Raw genomic sequence first — 18,237 nt, 5'->3', positions numbered from 1 at the left:
CAATCAACTTGTGCTATTTCTCTGTTCCTAGATGCATGCAGTTAAATTTTAGTTACTGCTAGCAGCTCTAGTCACTTAAAAAGAAGATTGTATTTGCATTTCTACTGGAAGCAGAATACTTATGTTTTTTTTTTTTATTTTGTCAAGAAGAACTCAAATGCTTCTTAGGCCCAAGATAAATCTCTTCGGCGCTTGTGTTTAGGGTGGGTCTTTCATTTGAATTTTGGTCATTCGTGTTTAAATTATCACTCTTTCTGTAATTGCAAACAATACCCTGAAGGGATGTTGGTTCTGTCCAATTTTATCATAAATTTTATATTTACACATTATTCTCAAAATTTTGAACCTCATTTTGCCTTCTTTGAGGTTCAAAATTTTGCCTTCTTTATTTGTTTTAGTTCAAGTTTATGTTTATCTTTTATCTCATGGTTTTTTACCATTAATAAGTCACCACCATTTTTTGGTAGAATGCAGTGGGTTTGGTCCCGGTATATGCACTCTACGTGCCTTGTCTGCTCTGAGAAGACGGCGAGTTCCTTGCACTGGCAAATGGTCGCAGTCTCTTAGTGGCAGTAATGTGTCTGCTCTAGGTAGGCGGCGAGTTCCTTGCTTGGTCAAATGGTCGCAGCCTCCTAGTGGCAGGGTGAAACTAAGTGTCGTCGGATCGATCTTCCGGCGGCAACATAGTAGGAAAGCTGTGTGTTATGGAAATTATGCTACGTTGTAATCGGGTTACATATCGAGTTATCTTTCCGTTATGTCACCGCCATCGCCATGTCAAAGCAAATGGAGTAGCCAGCAGAGTACTCTTTGCTAGTTGGTGCTTGTTAGAATACATGTGTTTTGTAGAGATTTCTGATACTATTTCGGGAAATACTCTAGATGCTTCTTGTAATCAGGGGTTTAGGCTCAATGTCCCCCCATTGTATTCGCCAGTTTCATTAATGAAGGCTTGAGGGCAGCCGTACCAGCCCTTTATTCAAAAAAAAAAAAAAAAAGTGAGATGGAGAAATGGTCCACTTGACTTCAAAAAATTGTTGATCCTCCTTGTACATTATATGGGGCTTGTGACATATGCAGTGCATTGATACAATTTACGAAAAAAAATTAAGATGAAGTGATATGCGAATTGACAAAATAAGAAACTAAACTATGAATGTTATTGGAAAGATGAATGATGTAATGCAACTGAAGTAATATTCTACACTTTTAAGAGGTTCAAAGATAACTAGTACATGTTCAAGCTGAAGTATTACAAAAATCTGACTGAAAAATAGAACTATAACAGAGAAATATGGTGAACAAAACTGTAGGAAATGGTAACAAAAAGAATGAAGATATGAATCTTTTTGAAGAGGAAAAAAAAAAAAATATGAAGGAGAAGTGTCGGTTCAGCTGGAATTACAACTTGAGGGCGGCTATTGCTTCGGATTTAAAATCAACTCTCAGACCCAAAACTCGCCTGACCTCGGCTGGTGTCAGTCTCCAGGTCATAGGTCCTGAATTCTCACCCCAGAAATCCAGAATCTCAGAGACCTTTTCTAAGTTGAGGATGGTTGCCATTTGAGTAAGCCGAGCAAACTTGTCTCTAACAGTTCTCTGAGTCATGCTAGAAAAATGGCTCACCAATGCCCTACAATCTCTGTCCAGCTGAAGGCCTCCAAGTTGACTAAATCTTTTCTGCATCATAATTACTTCAAGCCTCTTCACAAGGAATTCAATTATCAAATGTATGAACGAATCGTAGTTGTTGGCAGTCATTAGTGACTGCAGCCATGCTGCATTCGTCTCAACAGCATGAAGAAGCCCTTGAACCCATGGGTCATTAACCTCATTATCCGCATATTCAGCCTCTGATAGCTCATAGCTGATGGTCGCAACATTATCAAGCACTGGACGGATACGTGGTGTCACAGTTGCCACAAGTTGCTCCAAGCCAGCATTCAAAGCTTGCTTGAATGTGTTGCTCATATCCCCTAACTCGGACAAACAAGACTTAACTTTTTCTCTATCAGCTGGTGCAGGAAATACCTGATAATTAAAACATCATTCAGTTTAATACCTGATAATGGAATTATTTGATAAAAGGAACAAATAACTTGTAGCCTAAATTGTAATCCAGCAAAACAAGTGATCACATCATTTATAATCATAGAAAAAGATATAGAAGTATGATATCAAGGGAAGCTCAAACAGCTGACATATTTGCTATACTGAAGTATGGGTAGTAAAATAATTTTGGCTCTTAATACTTGCCTATAATTATTCACAGGTAACAGAAGGGATCTGAGAACTGTTAACAACTGTCTAAATGAGTTACAAAGCTATCTTGACTTTTCACCTCTATCACTATATGCAAAAGTTTCAGTAAAAATAGAGAAAAAGCAATAGACTTTTGTTTTCGAACGATCAAGATATATGAAACAGCTATACGAACAGATCATACACTCAGTAACAGCAGAAATGCATGTATCTTAATACACTAATCAACTTTAGATAACCTTCTCCTGGTGTCAAGTATAAAGCCTGATCATAGAAAAAGCCTAAAACTGCAGCATCCAAAATGAAATTTTTACAAGTAAACAGCAGAGGAGAACTATGTGACACTATCAAGTACATATCTTCCTACACTACAATACAATGATACAGTAATGGAAGGATTGTATGAATCTAAACATGCATTTGGGGCTTTGAACCTAATCCTAAGCAAGGTAAAATGTGAGCCAAAAAGTTGCATGTAGTAGTCATTCAAGATTTCATGTAGCAGATATGCAAAAGTAAGCAAAGAGAACTGCAATATAGAAGCATTTCACTTACTTCCAAACATTGCTCCTCAATTTCGTGTTTCAGTTTGAGCACATACTCACTACTCACATCCATATTATTCAAAACCGTGGCGATCTCTGTGCCAGTCTTTTGAACACCAACACCACCCAAGAACAGCTTCGCACCAAGATTGGGCTCTCTCATCTTGTGTTGCAAAGCTTCATGGTACTCATTACTCAACAAACTACTGGCACCACTCAACACAGCAATCACTGAGCTGATATTCAAAGTGGATATCGCCCTTCGCAAGCAACTCTGCAGAACATAGAAAACATCATCCACCATAGAAGTGGTAAGACTGTCAGGCACATGCTCATCAATCCTTATAGCCTTCCTCACATTCTCAACCATAAAGAAACCCTCTAATATGACATAAAACCCAGTAATGTCCTGAACCACTTTGCTAAAACTTCCACTCCTAAAAGACTTGGTTGCTCTCGGCGCTAAATCCGGATCCACATTACTCAAGCCCTTGATCTTAGACACCATGAATTCAGTATAATCCTCACCCAACTGCATCAAAGACAGTATCTCCTCCAATATAAGCTCAACCTCTCTCGGGTCAGGCCCCTCAGACCCAACACCAGCAACACCAACATCAAGCAAATTCATATTCTGCGCATTTATCTCGGACGACAACTTGGGCAATCTCCTATACTCCATATACTTCTTCAAAATCAAAGTCCCCCTCGAATCACACTCCTCCTGAAGCTCGCAAATGGCATAAACAATCCCATCTTCCCCACAAAGCCCCCTCAAAATCTCACCATTCTCTTCAATTGCCAACACAATGTCCTTAAACAAATTGGTCAAACACCCCACAAAATTAACCTGCTGGTTCTGATTGTTCTTCTGCTCCATCAACTCCATCAAATGCTCGAACTCGAGCCTCGATCTCATCCCAATCACCTTCCTCAAGTAACTCACATACGCCTGTAGACCCTCCTCTTCTATCCCCAACGGCGTGTAGAGCCTAATGAACCTCAGCACATTGGGATGGTCCCTCTGGTCCACGGCTGCAGATAGCTTCTTCTTCACAATCGATTCGAGCTGCTTCTTCGACTCCATGAGCTGATCCCTCTGCTCCGAACCCGAATCCCTATACTCCGATTCAATCTGCATAAACCTCTGCACGAACTTCGCCGCGGACTCGTAGTCCTGGCCGTCAAGCGCCTGCTTAACGCCGTCAATGCAGTTGGTCCGCTCCACAATCGCGTCGAGCCGGAGGAGCGTGGAGTTGACGCGCGACTGGGCGAGGTCGAGCTCGCGGACCTTGGCGCTGACGTGGTCGGCGAGGTCGCAGGTGGAGGAGACGTTGGAGAGGACGTGGTCGGCGTCGGACTTGACGATGTCGAGGACCTGGGAGGATTTCTGGAGATTGGAGAGGTGCTTGTCGAGGTCGGAGCGCTGGGAGAGGAGGTGGTCGAGGTTGAGATCCAGGGCGCGTTGGTAGGCTATGCACTCGTGGAGGAGGCGCGTCATGGCTCCCACGTCGGTGAGGCTACGGATGTGGTCGAGAGCCTCTGCGGTGCCGAAGTTGATCGACGGTGGTGGATCCGACGACTCCATGGAAGGCGAGTGAAGAAGAAGACGGGTTAGGAGGAGTAGAGAGGTAAAGCGAATTAAGAAAAAGAGAGAGAGAGAGAGAGAGAGAGAGAGAGAGAGCATAAAATAAAATGGAATAAAAAATAGATGGCGTGGGAAGCGGTAGTTTCTTTGAAAGGCAGGTAAAGCCAATTGAGGCTCCAACAAACAAACAAACAAACAACCAGAACTGACCTCTCTCTCTCTCTCTCTCTCTCTCTCTCAATTATCGATTCTCTATTCTCTCTACCGCTTTTTGTCAAACTTGTGGCGACTTGGTTAGGTTTCGTTTCGCCGCATGGAATCAACGCCGAGGCCAAGCTCCGGCCGATCAACGCCGCTCCGGGACTCCAATGACTCCGACAAGATGGAGGCCACTGGTCTCTGGGACGCCCTCGAATGGACCTTTGAGGTCTCTCTCTCTCTCTCTCTCTCTCTCTCTCTCTCTCTCTCTCTCTCTCGCTCGCTAGTGTTCTTTATTCATATCAGTTTTCAATTTCTGTTTGATCTCTCATTCTGCCTTCTGCTCTCAATTTTTCAATTTCGTGATTCCTTTTGCAGCCGGTCTCACGCTCCACTCCACGCGCCGTTTCGCATTTGAAGTTGGATTGCTTGCTTGAAGGTGAGCAAGTTGAAGTTGAGGTATGGATACTCCATCACGCTTTTTTTTTTTTTATTGAATTCTTGAGTTTTATGTAGAAATTGTGAGTTTCAAACCTATAATTATTGTTGAATTATGATATAATTTGGTTGAGTTCTCCCATACACATTACGCTTCTGCAAGTTACAGATTCTCAAGGTTTTCCTAATTTTCGAAACTTTGCTGTCAGGGGTATGGCGTTGTTCTTATTAATACTGATGAGGCAGGTACCTTGATAGTCACCAATTTTCGTCTTCTTTTTCTGGTAAGTGAGGCAATTTTACCATCTATCTTCAATGTGCATTATTCTGGTCGTCATGTGCATGTGTGGGATAAAATTTGTGTTAGAATAGTGCTCTAATCCGTGTAACACTAACATCCAGAGTTGATGCCCTGAGTTTCTTTCTATCTCTAGAGCCATAACTTGCATAAAGCCAGATATTTACTGACTTCAGATGCTTATGATGAGAAGAAGAAGAATTATCAGAAGGGATTGGAGATTTTTTCTCTTGCTCTATGTTATAAGTGGGCAATGTCAATTCTTGCCCTATGATTTGCTAATTAAAAGAAAAAGAACTGTCTTTTTGCTTGAGAAAACTGTTCGCCCTTAACAGGTCTATGGTTATGTGGAATGCAGATTATGTAATTCATATATAATTATTAAATCTTGAATATAATGACTCTGGTGTTTGTAATTATTGCCATTTTGTCACTTTAGCTTGTTTTATATGCTTTCTTTTAATTTCCAGAGTGAGGGAACTAGGAATGTGATTCCGCTTGGCACGATACCTTTGGCAACAATTGAGAAGTTCAACAAAATTGTAAGTTATACTGTCTTTATATATCTATGTACACTGAACTACGTTCTGGAGGATATATCATCTCCAGCCTCAAATGTATTTTCATCTATAAGTTCTGCCTGGAAAGGTACAGACAACAATGAAATTAAATTGAGGTAGTTTCCAGAGATTTTTCACATGTTAATCGTTGATGAAATTTTTTTATTTCTATTATTATTTCTTCGGGAAGGAAGCTGAACTTTTGGTAGAATAAGAGAGCAAAATCGAAGTCCTCATTCAAAGAACCTATGGCTTAGAAACATTTTTAATATTTACTTCCCAGGTAACAACACTAGGTCAGCTCACTGCACTGGCAGCCATAGAGCAGACCTGAAACTAATTTGATTTCAAAGCTCTGTCATATCCTGGCTTGCTCGTCAAAAATCCTTCTGTTTCTCTCCATCCAAATAACCCAAACTTGTGAACATTTTGCATCCCAAAGAGTTTTAGCCTTCTTGCCTCTTCTGATACACCTAAAGCGCATCCTTAGGCACATTGCTTCCTTGAAAATCTCAGCCAGATTTGTGATGTAAAAGGACAATTAATGAATACATGATCAACACTCTCTTCCCTGGCTTGCATAGGATGCAACATTGAGAATTTTGATGAAGCTGTTGCTTTTGAATATTGCTACAAGAATTTATTTCCCATGAGCCACCCACCAAGTAAGCACTTGAATCTTGGGAGGGACATTTGCCTTCCAAATCTGGTCAGCTGGACGAAAGTATGAGAACTTAGGTTTATTGCAAAGATGACTTCTATAAGACTCACTAGAAAATGTCGCCACATAATTAGATAGGAAAGCTTGTCGATATGCATTTTTTGTTGGGTTTTATTAAGCTGTCCTAATTCTACTCCAACAATTTCAAGATTGCCCTTGTCCTGTCCAATTTCTTTCATTTCTTTGGTGAATACCAACCATACCTTCGCCATTTCAGAAATCTATTTTTTCTTTTCTCCTGCACAATATCTCTTTAGTCCTTTTCATTTTTTGAGAGATGACAGAGCTTTAAGACAAATAAGTTTTGCTTGGTTTTTGCTCTGCTTGACTAAATGCTAGACTGAACACAGAAAAAGGAACGATGACAAATTTATGCATGTCTATTTCTGATCAGACCCTTTTTGTTATTTTATCTTTCTATGTTGTATTTCACCCTCCTTTTTTTTTTCTCTTTTTTTTTTTTTTTAATATGTTGCAGACAGTTAATAGTATTTCTTTGAGTTTGTAGGTTGTAAAGAATCAATCAACCCCTCGTCATTCTGACAAGACTCCATCAAGAAGATTGCTTCAGGTCATTGGTACGATTTCACATGAATTCTTTGTGTCGATTTAAATCTCCTTGAGTCCTTTCCTTGTTTAATTGATTGTTGGAAATCATTTGAAGAATAACCAAAGAGGGGTTAGGAGGAATTATCAGTTCCAGGTCTGCAAAGTGGGTGTGGGACTGTGGGGGATATCTGGGTATCAAAAAATACTTTACAAAAAAGAAAAAAGAAAAAAACAGAGGCCTGGATAGAAATCCTAGAATTATATACACCATTCATATAGAGCCAATACTAAACCATACCAGTATACAACATTTACTTGGACCACATTTAGACCATAGTGTGGCAATTGATGTGAAAGTTAACACATTGGACAATGCTAAAGAGACCACATGATTTCTAGAGCAATGTTTGAATGCAACATTAATTGCCACATCAGGTGGTTTAAACATGGTACAAATAATTTGGCCCCTTTAGCATCACCTGCCATTAGCGATATATACATTTTGTGATATTCAGAGTGAATATGTGTTTCTTCAGCATTGCTTAAGCATGGGTCTTGCTGTAACTTTGTAATTTGGCCGAGTATTATGAAAATTGATTGTTGTAGACAGGGCTAATTTTCTCCATATTCTTCTTTAATTTTACGAACAGTGCCAGTTTACATGTGCATTGCCATCTCTCTCTCTCTCTCTCAGGGTGTTAGTCTAAAATGTTTGTATTTGGAACAAACTTGATAATAAGTTAGAGATTGAGTGTGTATCAAGATTTTGCGTAATGGTTGGACAAAAAGTTGTAGATGTTAATTCATTTACATGTATGGTGGAGCTTCTTGAGCTAAGAGTAGACTATGAAGTATGAACATAGATGCCAAACAGTGGCTAATACGTTAGAATTACTCAGTGTATATCACATAAATGCCAGCTGATAGCTCTCTTTGAAGTTGGATGTAGTTAAAAAAAAAAAAAATAGAGAACTTATTCCTTCTTTCATTTGTCTGCAACTCTGCATGCATGTGAGAGAGATATTAAGATGGAGAATATCCATATGGATTATGTGAAGAGAAGAAGTTGGAGCACTGGTGAGCGTGTTGTCATGTGATAAATGTTACTGTTAAATTGTTGGATTTGTTGGTACTTGGTAGTAGTAAACTGGCAGAATCAATTGTTGTAGGGAGTTATGGTGGTGAGATATTCCATGGACAGCATTGATGGTAAACTGGTGATGCTGGTTGTGTATTCGTTTATTTGCGAGGTGCTGTCACTGTGCACTTTTTTTTTTTGTTGGTGTAACTGTGCAAGTAATTAAGGGATTGTGCTGGCTCATTATTTGTTTATTCTTGATACCCAGATATCTCCCATACTTAGTTTGTGGGCCTGGGCTCGAATCTGGGTCTCCTGCCAAATCCTACAATCTTTAGAGCAAATAACTAAGTAGGTACTGTGAGGGGATTTGAACCCCAGACAAGTAAACCATGGATTAGAAATTCCTACTAACCCCCTCGGTATTGTGCTAGTTCATTGTGGCTTTTTGTTAGTGAAATTTGGGAAATTTGAGGTTTGTTAGTTTGATAAGACATAACTGTTAGTTGTCAATATTTGTTGAAGCAAATCTTCTCTCTTAATTACAGAGTCACTAAAAGGTTTTGAAATTTTTAGTTGCCCATGCAATCCATTATATAATTAGTTTAGCCAGATATATTAACAGTGAAATGGCAAGTCATTTGAGAGGTTAATGGTTTCGTGTATACAATGCAGGTAAAGACATGAGGATAATAGTCTTTGGGTTTCGCCCTAAAACAAGGCAGGTAAATTTTTGCTATTAGCACTTCTTGGTACTTTTGCATTATGTCCAACATATATTTGTTTAGGTTTTATGTGCTGATTCCCATGTCTTATACTCTTTTATTTGTCTGGCACATATTTCTTATAAAACAGTATTATTAGAGGCTTTATGATGCAGAGCACATATATGGAAAGAGAAACGAGAGAAATAAAGTTTTATTGTGTGGTGTGGGGGAGGGAGGAGGAGGGAGGGGGGGGGAAGGAATATGTGAAGGAGGAATAATAATAGGGAGGCAATTTGGTTTCAATATTTTCATTCAAGTTGCATCCAAAGAGTTGCAACATATCCTCGTTATTCGCTGGATTGAAAAGTCACAAAAATTTCAAACCCACAATGACATAAAATCACCAGTCAACTTACTAATTAGCTCCCCAATCTGAAATTGAAATTTTTGAATAATTCGTTTTTCTATTCTTATCAAATGCCTAAAACTAGTCTTCCTGTCATTCTCTGGTCTGAAAAATTCAAAATTCTTGATTTCAAGTTTTTTAATGGCAATAAGAGCTTGATAATAAGAAGTTTCTACTTTTATATTTTTTTTATTGAAGTTACTATTGACTCCTAGTGAGGCAGATGCTGGTTTTGTTAGATATTCTTTCATAATCAATTGGCTTAGAAGGGAGGAGGTGAAGGTTCAAGAAAATAACAATTTTTGTTCTTGCTTCCTTGTCTCTGCTCCGTCATTTAAACTAGCTCACAAAATTTTGTGGTGTTTCGTATCAAAGAACTTTTGTTTCACACAAAAGTCTTGGATATTGTTAGTTGCTTCTTTCACATGAAAATGCATACTAATATGGGTGTCGTTTTTCCTTTTCAACTTTTTTACAGAGACATGCAGTGTTTGATGCATTATTAAAGTGTACAAAGCCAGCGAGCCTATGGGATCTTTTTTCTTTTGTTTCTGGACCTTCCAAATATAGTAACACTAATCCAAAGGTGCGGTTACTGAATGAGTATTTTCGGCTTCTTGGAAAAGGCTCCCGTGCGTCTATGAATATGATTGAAGATGGGTCATTCACTTTGTCAAATGATTTGTGGAGAATAAGTAGTGTAAATTCTAGCTATTCATTGTGCCAGAGTTATCCATTTGCCTTGATTGTTCCGAAATCCATTACGTAAGACTTTAAAGTCCACTTTAAGATTCATTCTTTCATAGATCTCGCCTAAGCTTTGACTGGCTTTGTAAATATGTAACTAATAACTTTGAATATACACTGATGCTAGTGATGAAGAAGTGCTCCAAGCTTCCAGCTTCCGTGCAAGATGTCGGTTGCCTGTAGTTACATGGTGTCATCCAAGTATGTAATACTAATAAACGTAGTGTTGTTTTCTATATGGTTTTCTTCACAGTTGTGTCTTGATGTTGATGATCACATACAGGAACAGGAGCAGTTCTGGCACGTTCATCCCAACCCTTAGTTGGTATCATGATGAACATGAGGAGGTAATTTGAACTATCAACTATCTTTTCTTTTTGAAATCCCCCAGTCTTATCATGCCATAGAGAATACAGACTTGGTTGCCCAAACAAGCAGATATAAATATGCTCTTTTTTTAAAAAAAAAAAAAGAGGATCAAAGGATTTCACTCCTACCCCCATGGTGACTCGAACCCATGACTTCGTACACACCTATCACTCATGTGTGGTGTATTTATTAAGCTTGAAATTTAGATTTCCTATATATTAATGTTTATTTGTATGGGTATTGATGAGATTGTGCTCATCCGCATACATCCATTGATTTTTGTGCAGCAACACAGATGAAAAGCTCGTTGCTGCCCTTTGCTCTGAACTTACTGGTAGTGGTGGTAAAAGAAGGTAAATGACTAGTTTTCTTCACTATAATTTGTTTTTGTATTTGCTTCCTAATGACTTACTATTGCTAGCGTTGCAATTAGAAACCCATCAAACATTGAAAGACAACATTAAAAAAGCGTATTCCATAATGGGTGTTTAAAAAGTCAATTCCTAATATGCACGTATTTGCCCTTCCAGTATCTTCTATGCTTGGGATTCAATGACTTGAGGTGGTGTTAAACATTTTTGTAATAAAGAAATTAGGTTCTCATTCCATAGTTCTTCTATGCTTGTCTTCTAAACTTGTAGGTTAAAACAATTGGTTTTCTTTTTATTTCCAGGAAGCTATATATAGCAGATGCAAGACCACGAAAAAATGCTTTAGCTAATGGTGCAATGGGAGGTGGTTCTGAGTCATCTTCAAATTACCTTCAGTCTGAGGTCTCTTTAAATTTTATGTTTCGTTTATGAATCCTGTGGTGCTTAATATCTTTTCAACAATGTGTCCAATATTGGAAAGTATAAGACATACCTTCTTTTATGTGTATCAGATTGTTTTCTTTGGGATAGACAACATCCATGCGATGAGAGATAGTTTTGCTCGGCTCAGAGATTACTTAGATACTTATGGTACAGCTTCATCGGATGGAATGTCATCTTTCTTGGTTAGTCCTCAGAATAAAATTTTGGCTTCTTGATATCTGTTCAACTGTATTTGATGTATGTTATAGATATGTTGAATCTGTTCATTAGAACCACACTGATTGATCAGGTTTAGAGTTTGGGGCATATAGTAGACAATCCAAAAACTAATTATGATTGCAGGCATTTTATATATAACTATCAGTTTTATAAATTACACATGTTAGGGTATTAGTATAACAAACATAATTGAAAAAATTTCTTGATCGTTGGCATAACCTATGTTATAAAAGCATTTGTTTTGAGAATATCATGTTAAGTATGCATTATGGGACAAGGTTATTGGGGAGATCATATATCTGCATTTTCAAAGCATGAATGTTACTAATTGGATCTTCGCTATAATATTATGTATGAGCAACAAATCAAATGATTAATGGTTTTCTTAGAAGCCCCCACTTTTTATTAGAAAGGGAACCGAAGTACAATAGAGGACAAGAAGTCCTCAACCAGACCTAAGAGAACTCAACACTAACAAGAAAAAATGGCTCAAAGATAACATTAGTCAAATCGCTGCAGCTTTCCGGTATAACAATAAGGCTTATGGGCAGGTATAACAATAAGCTTTCTGGTATAACAGTAAGGCTTATGTGGGGGGGGGGGGGGAGGGGGGTGATGGGGGAATATATGTTATGGCCTTTGTTCTTAAGTTAGTCAAAACTGTTCTGTCTGAAGTGGGTAAGAATGTGTTTATACTTGTTGCTATTGACAGAGGGATGGTGGGTGGAGTTGGGGTGGAGGCAACCTTAGCAGTATGTCTGCATCGGTGTCAACTCTTGGAGACAGTGGTTGGTTTAAACATGTTCAAAGTGTGTTAGCTGGTTCGGCTTGGATTGCTGCACGCGTTGCTCTGGAATCGGCATCGGTGCTTGTACATTGCAGGTAAAGGTCCATTATTGTTGTACTTTTTTTGGGTCTATCATTGTGGTACTTTATCAAACTGGCTGCTTCACTTCTTCCATTTTTGATCTTTTAACTCATAATTTTGCCATTATTTTGATTAGTGATGGATGGGATAGAACTACTCAGCTGGTTTCGCTTGCCGTTTTGTTGCTTGATCCATACTATCGGACTTTAAATGGGTTCCAGGTATCTGCTAGACAAAATTGGAATGTTGAAGTTGCATTTCTTATCTTTGGGTCTGAAGTCATATTTGGGGTTGCAAGTTCTTATCTATGATTTTGATCTCAAAAAGTATTTTAATTATTTGGTTCAATATAGGCACTCATTGAGAAAGATTGGCTAGCATTTGGTCACCCATTTGCAGATCGAGTTGGCATGCCAACTGTAACCGGAAGTACAAGCATACCTTCTGAGTTACCAAGGCAGTCTTCTACTGGGAGTATCCAATCATCACCCAATCGCCAGTCAGGAGCATCCTTCACATCTCAAGCTCCTACATCTCACGCACAGACTTCAAACAACTATTCTCCCATATTTCTGCAGGTGTGTATCTTTAAGTCACTGCAGTAAAGCTTATCTTGCTAATTTTTTACTTGTATTTCAATGTTGCAAACATAAAGGTCCTGGTGCAATTAGTAGCTATTGCATTTTACCTCAGGTGTCATGACTATAATTAGATGCTAGAGACCTAAAAGCATGGTGCTATTGTCATACCCACCTGCTGTTCTGTCCTTCCAGAAAAATATAAAAACCATTCAACTCAATGCACCTACCGTTTAAATTCAATAATTCGAATGTTACTCTCTGTTTCTTTAATGTTTAGACTGGTGGTGATGGTAGCATGCTATTGTCATATTGTTTGTTTGATAAATCTTAGCATGCCCTTATAAGTAATTTCAAAGACCCAGTTTGTGACTAAAATTTAATAAGGTGGGTGGGAAGAGTACTATAAAGCGGGGCATTAGTTTCACAGAAAGAGGGTTCTGTAGTGAGTTTCTGCCTTGTAGATAATACAAAGAGCAAGATAAAAATCTTAATTATTCTCTTTTTGATGAGAACTCAGAAATTTTCTCGAATATTGAACAAGCAAAGTTAATAAGCCGTCTACGTAAGCGTCTATGTTCTTAACCTTCTAACTCCAAAAATTATTATTAAAAAAAACTGAGCATATTTACAAGTGGAAATACAACATCAGAACTACATGCGTAATGATGCTGAGATAACTCACTTCGAGGAGACTCCCCTACCCATCAATCCTCCAAAATTCTGATTTGTGCCGTCTCCCACTAGTACACTTAGTTAACACAGAAAGAGTTGATGCCTTTGAAGCGTCTTTCCAAGGTTTCCGAGGCACATATTTGCTCTTGATGTCAGATATCCATAGGGAATATGCTCCATCACAAAGTGCTGCATTACATGAAGAGCCAGCGATATTTTTACTTTCCAAGTTGGCCATCCCGAACCACTGGTGCAGATGACAATCTAGGCTAATGTATTGAATGCTAGTTGTTCTTCATGCTATGGTTAGGGGAAAAAAGAACAGTAGGCACCAACATTTCTTTTCGTTTTTTTCTTTTCCAAATTTTAGTCGCCAAATGATGTGCTGGGGTTTTGTAGTTCCAGCAGCTAAGACTCTAGAACAGTCACCCCAGGGAGATCCTCTAGTTTGGTGTCAAGCTTTCCTTTCCATTGTCATTGTCAAATGCTAGATTTTCTGCATGCTTTCTACTTGAAATGATGTGAAGTGTTAGTAGTAGTGAACTAGATTTCTGACACATGTGATCAAAACTGTTGTCTTCAGTTTGTTTGCAACAACTAATCTATGTTTTATTTCATTGCAGTGGGTAGATTGTGTTTCACAGCTATTGCGGATGTATCCTTTTGCTTTTGAGTTCTCTTCGGTATGATCCTTCTTTCATAAGTGCACTTTCCAATTTTCCTTTTGGTCAAGGATCAAAATCTCATCGACTTTGACTTTTCTTCAATTTGGTCATTTAGGTTTTCCTGGTGGATCTATTGGATTGTATTCTATCCTGCCGCTTTGGAAACTTCTTTTGTAATAGGTACGTTCCTTTATGAGCATTTAGATTTATACTATCAGTCAGTTGTAGTTCTCATTCGGATTAGACTGCATGTTATGGAACCAGACTTAGTTATCCTAAGGTGGTGGATCAGATTTTGCTTATCTGAGTCTGCATTCTGTAATAGCTCTACTCTGAGACCACAATGTCATGTAGGCAAATATTGATGAGCAGTATCACTGTTTATGATAGGATACAAATGGCAACCTTAAGCTCTCAAAAATATTTGAAAATGCTAAATTTTGTCTTAGTTTATAGTTAAATTTCATGTAAAGTATTCATGCCTATCTTTTCGGGGGAAATCCTACAGCTATTGAATTTTGGAAGAGAGATGGGGAAAAAGTGAAAATACTGCCAAGTGGGAAAATAAGCTTTTTTATCTAGTGGTGGCAGGAAGTATTCCTCATATTATTTGTTACTCTTCAAGATTCCTGTGGAGTTGCTAGAAAGTTGGAGACTTGGTTGATAAATTTCCAATGAGCTAGAGTAGAAGAAGGAAACAAGGATCATATAGTAAAAGTGGAAGCTGTTTCCAGAAGTTAATCAAAGAGCAAATGGGAAATTTATTTAGAAATTATGCCTTTCTGGGTAACTGGCTATGAATGTTCCCTTTGGAAGATGATGCTGTAGGAGCAAACTGAAATCGATGGAAAAGATAGTTGTTAAGGTAGCGGGTCCATTTTCATCATGTAACAAATTTGCTGTTGGTAATGGAGGTAGAATAGGATTCTTGAAGAATCTTTCGGTAGGGGAGAGAACATTGAGAAACCTGTTCCCAAAAGTATTTGCATTGTCAAGGCACAGAGATTCAAACATTTCCAGGTTTATACTTTGGTTACTTTCCAGTATCGTTGGGACATTGGTGTTTGCAAATACTTTTGAGAAGCCTGTTCCCAAAAGTATTTGCATTGTCAAGGCACAGAGATTCAAATATTTCCAGGTTTATACATTGGTTACTTTCCAGTATTGTTGGGACATTGGTTTCAGGAGAATTTTTTTTTTTTTTGCAAAAGAAACAGCTTTTATTGAAAACACAAAAAAAAAGAAAAAAAAAGAGTACCACAAGGCGGACAAGGAGTCCACAATAGATAAAGCTAGACAACCAGCCTACACAAAGATCCTAGACTATGGCTGCTTTCTAATAACAAGGTTTCAGGAGAAATCTTGTTATGCAGGGGTAGAGTTGTTAAAAAATGTGCCAAAATATATATGAGCAAGAGACTGCTGGAAAATTTTCTCACAAAGTCAAGTCATTTTTAGATTCTGTTGCGATAAGCCAGAAGTTCCTCTCTTTTACCCTTATGGGAAAATCTGGAAAGCAAATGTCCCATTTAAAATGCGAAAGTTGAGATACAATGTTTAGGAGTTAGAAGAACATATAAAATGTGAATCATTAAATTGAATGGAGGCAGCTGGTTGTGATTTTATTTTCTTTTCTCCAATTTAGTTTTATGATCTGTTCCACGTTACTACTGCATTGCTGTATTGATGGAATGAAGTAGCAAAGTGAAATTTGGAGTAGGAAATCCAAATTGTGAGGAACAATGTGATGTAGCACTGTGCCATTATGTACTTGTAGACATACGCAAGTCATTACATGGTTGATGTACTTGTATATTTCAATCACAGTTCATTCTTGCTATTGGAGTTAAAAACCAGATTATTTACCCCAATAAAAAAAATCCTCTGTCCCCCTTATTGTCATTTTACAACCCATCTTTATCTTCATTAAGGATTTGATTATTCAATTTATTGTGTTATAATTAAAAAAATTACTGAAATTGGAATAGAGATTTGATACTTTTTATGATAACTGATATTTATACTAAAAGTAATTTCTCCTGGTTGTCTGTCAATTTAGTGAAAAGGAGAGGCAACAGTGTGGGGTACCCGAAGCTTGTGGATGCATGTGGGCATATTTGGCTGATTTGCGCTCTTTAGATGGAAATTCTCATGTGCACTACAATTATTTCTATGATCCACTGAAACACAATGGTCCGCTATTACCTCCAGCAGCTGCTTTAGCACCAACTCTATGGCCACAATTCCATTTGCGATGGGCTTGTCCCTCAGAGGCTCAAGCTGGAGAGCTAGAAGCTCAATTTAGGAAGATGGATGTTAAATTCGTGGAACTGCAGAAGGTAGTAATCTTAGTTACTGTATTGTTCTTTCAGTTTACCTCCTTTTAAAGCTCAATTTAGGAAGATGGATGTCAACTTTCTAAGCATTTAAAACGTACCTCCCTTCTTCCATTGTAATGGCAAGTCTATATCTTGTCCACTACATGGGAATTCCTTTCCACTTTTTTATTGCTGTGTTATGTTTGTGGATGTGACTTATGTTTGGCACATCTATGAGCTGTATGTTGACCAAAAATTAAATGGCGTGTTACATTTTGCTTATGCGACCAAACTATTATGTTTCAACTTCTCACAGGCAAAGGAAGTGGCAGAAAGGAAAGCTAAAGAAATCACTACTCTCATGGAAACCTTAAGTGCAGATGTAAGACATGAAAAGCGAGTCAGCAGCTCGGCTATGAAGTTGGTCAAGAGGGCAAACAAGGAGAGTGAGGCCATGAAGCGAGCTATACAGTCACTGGGGTGCAAGGTACATTTTTCAAGTAGCGGAGATTGCACTGTTGACATTGAAAGTAGTGTAATTGAAGGTCCACAAAAATTAGTTTGTTCTTCTTCAAAAAGACAATCAGATGGCACTCTGCAGAATGATGAGAAATCAGACCTGTCTGTTTCCATTACGGTCGTGGCAGATGATGTTGATGGCAGCAATCCAATTGGTCAAGTTTGTGAAACTTTATGCCCATTACGCATGCGAGATGGAGGCTGCAGGTGGCCAGATGCTGGCTGTGCTCAATTGGGTAGCCAATTTGTTGGACTGAAGGCCAACTTTGAGGCATTTGATCAACTTTCAATCTACGATAGTTACTTCCAGCCTAAATAAAACTGCCATAGTTTCTGAGATTTTCTGAAGGTTATAGGACCAACTCCTTTACACACACCCAAGATTTCATGTAGAGTTGAAAGTCTCTTGGAACCATTCATTCCAAGAATTTTGTTCATAGCATATGATCAGATGAACATTCGAGGCAAATAAAATGCAGAGACCCAATAATTTGGGATGGGTCTCGACATTTTTTGTACAGTGATGAGTTAATTGAGGACCACTTTAGTATAGTCGGGTCTGGTGTAGTGGAAGGAAATCCTCAAGCCTGCACGCAATATCTGGTGTGGTCAGTTCATCTCTTAAATGAGATTAGCACCTAGTACAGATTTTAGGCAATTTTTGTGTTGTAACTTGTAACCTGTTTTTTTCCTTAGTTTTTTTGTTGCCATCAATCCACACCAGATTGTGTTGCAACAAAGTTTTGCTTATAGTAAGTATCTTCCTGTATTTTGTTCCTTGTCTACACCAACTGATAATTACATTTATGAGATGTTTCTGATTGAATCTGACCTTTTGGGTATCTTCCAACACACATCAATGTGATAATAGTTCAATGGTCTTAACTGGAGAAGTTAATAGTAAAATGTTGAATTAACTGCTCCAGTTATAAGTAACGTAGCACTACTATCACATTAGCGAGTGTTGGGTTAATGTTGTGGACTGGTGTCTCGGTTTGGATTTACTTTCGAGCTCTTAATGTTGAATGGATTTATTTTCCCTCAAAACTAATCTCATGGCCTCTTAGCAGATCTAGAAACAATCCACTAGCAAGGTCTACCAATATAGGGAAAC

General features: G+C 38.3%; 2 protein-coding genes across 3 annotated transcripts; one reads left to right on the top strand and one right to left on the bottom strand.

Annotated features, from left to right (window-relative positions):
• Positions 1-1,180: 1,180 nt before the first annotated feature.
• On the bottom strand, positions 1,181-4,483 carry LOC133715912 (conserved oligomeric Golgi complex subunit 4). Its single transcript, XM_062142609.1, has 2 exons — positions 2,818-4,483; positions 1,181-2,031 (listed from the first exon to the last, which is right to left on the bottom strand). The coding sequence occupies exons 1-2, from the start codon at positions 4,393-4,395 to the stop codon at positions 1,402-1,404; spliced, it is 2,208 nt and encodes a 735-aa protein (XP_061998593.1). The 5' UTR covers positions 4,396-4,483; the 3' UTR covers positions 1,181-1,401.
• A 91-nt stretch (positions 4,484-4,574) lies between these two features.
• On the top strand, positions 4,575-17,956 carry LOC133715911 (phosphatidylinositol-3-phosphatase myotubularin-1-like). 2 transcript variants are annotated; one of them, XM_062142606.1, is made up of 19 exons: positions 4,575-4,822; positions 4,972-5,052; positions 5,241-5,315; positions 5,800-5,871; positions 7,119-7,188; positions 8,913-8,962; positions 9,829-10,115; positions 10,225-10,298; positions 10,381-10,444; positions 10,754-10,819; positions 11,140-11,239; positions 11,350-11,463; positions 12,213-12,382; positions 12,505-12,589; positions 12,722-12,946; positions 14,245-14,304; positions 14,402-14,466; positions 16,346-16,625; positions 16,921-17,956. In XM_062142606.1, exons 1-19 carry the CDS (start codon positions 4,709-4,711, stop codon positions 17,440-17,442), a joined length of 2,574 nt encoding a protein of 857 aa, XP_061998590.1. In that variant the 5' UTR covers positions 4,575-4,708; the 3' UTR covers positions 17,443-17,956. The 2 variants fall into 2 exon arrangements, with proteins under 2 accessions (XP_061998590.1, XP_061998592.1); XM_062142608.1 differs by lacking the exons at positions 4,575-4,822; positions 4,972-5,052; positions 5,241-5,315; positions 5,800-5,871; positions 7,119-7,188 and adding exons at positions 8,117-8,236; positions 8,329-8,409.
• Positions 17,957-18,237: the final 281 nt, after the last annotated feature.

The sequence above is a fragment of the Rosa rugosa genome, chromosome 6 (assembly GCF_958449725.1).
Source record: "Rosa rugosa chromosome 6, drRosRugo1.1, whole genome shotgun sequence".
Taxonomy (NCBI): domain Eukaryota; kingdom Viridiplantae; phylum Streptophyta; class Magnoliopsida; order Rosales; family Rosaceae; genus Rosa; species Rosa rugosa.
Note: the sequence above shows the minus strand (reverse complement) of the source record. Positions and strands in the feature narration are given on the sequence as shown.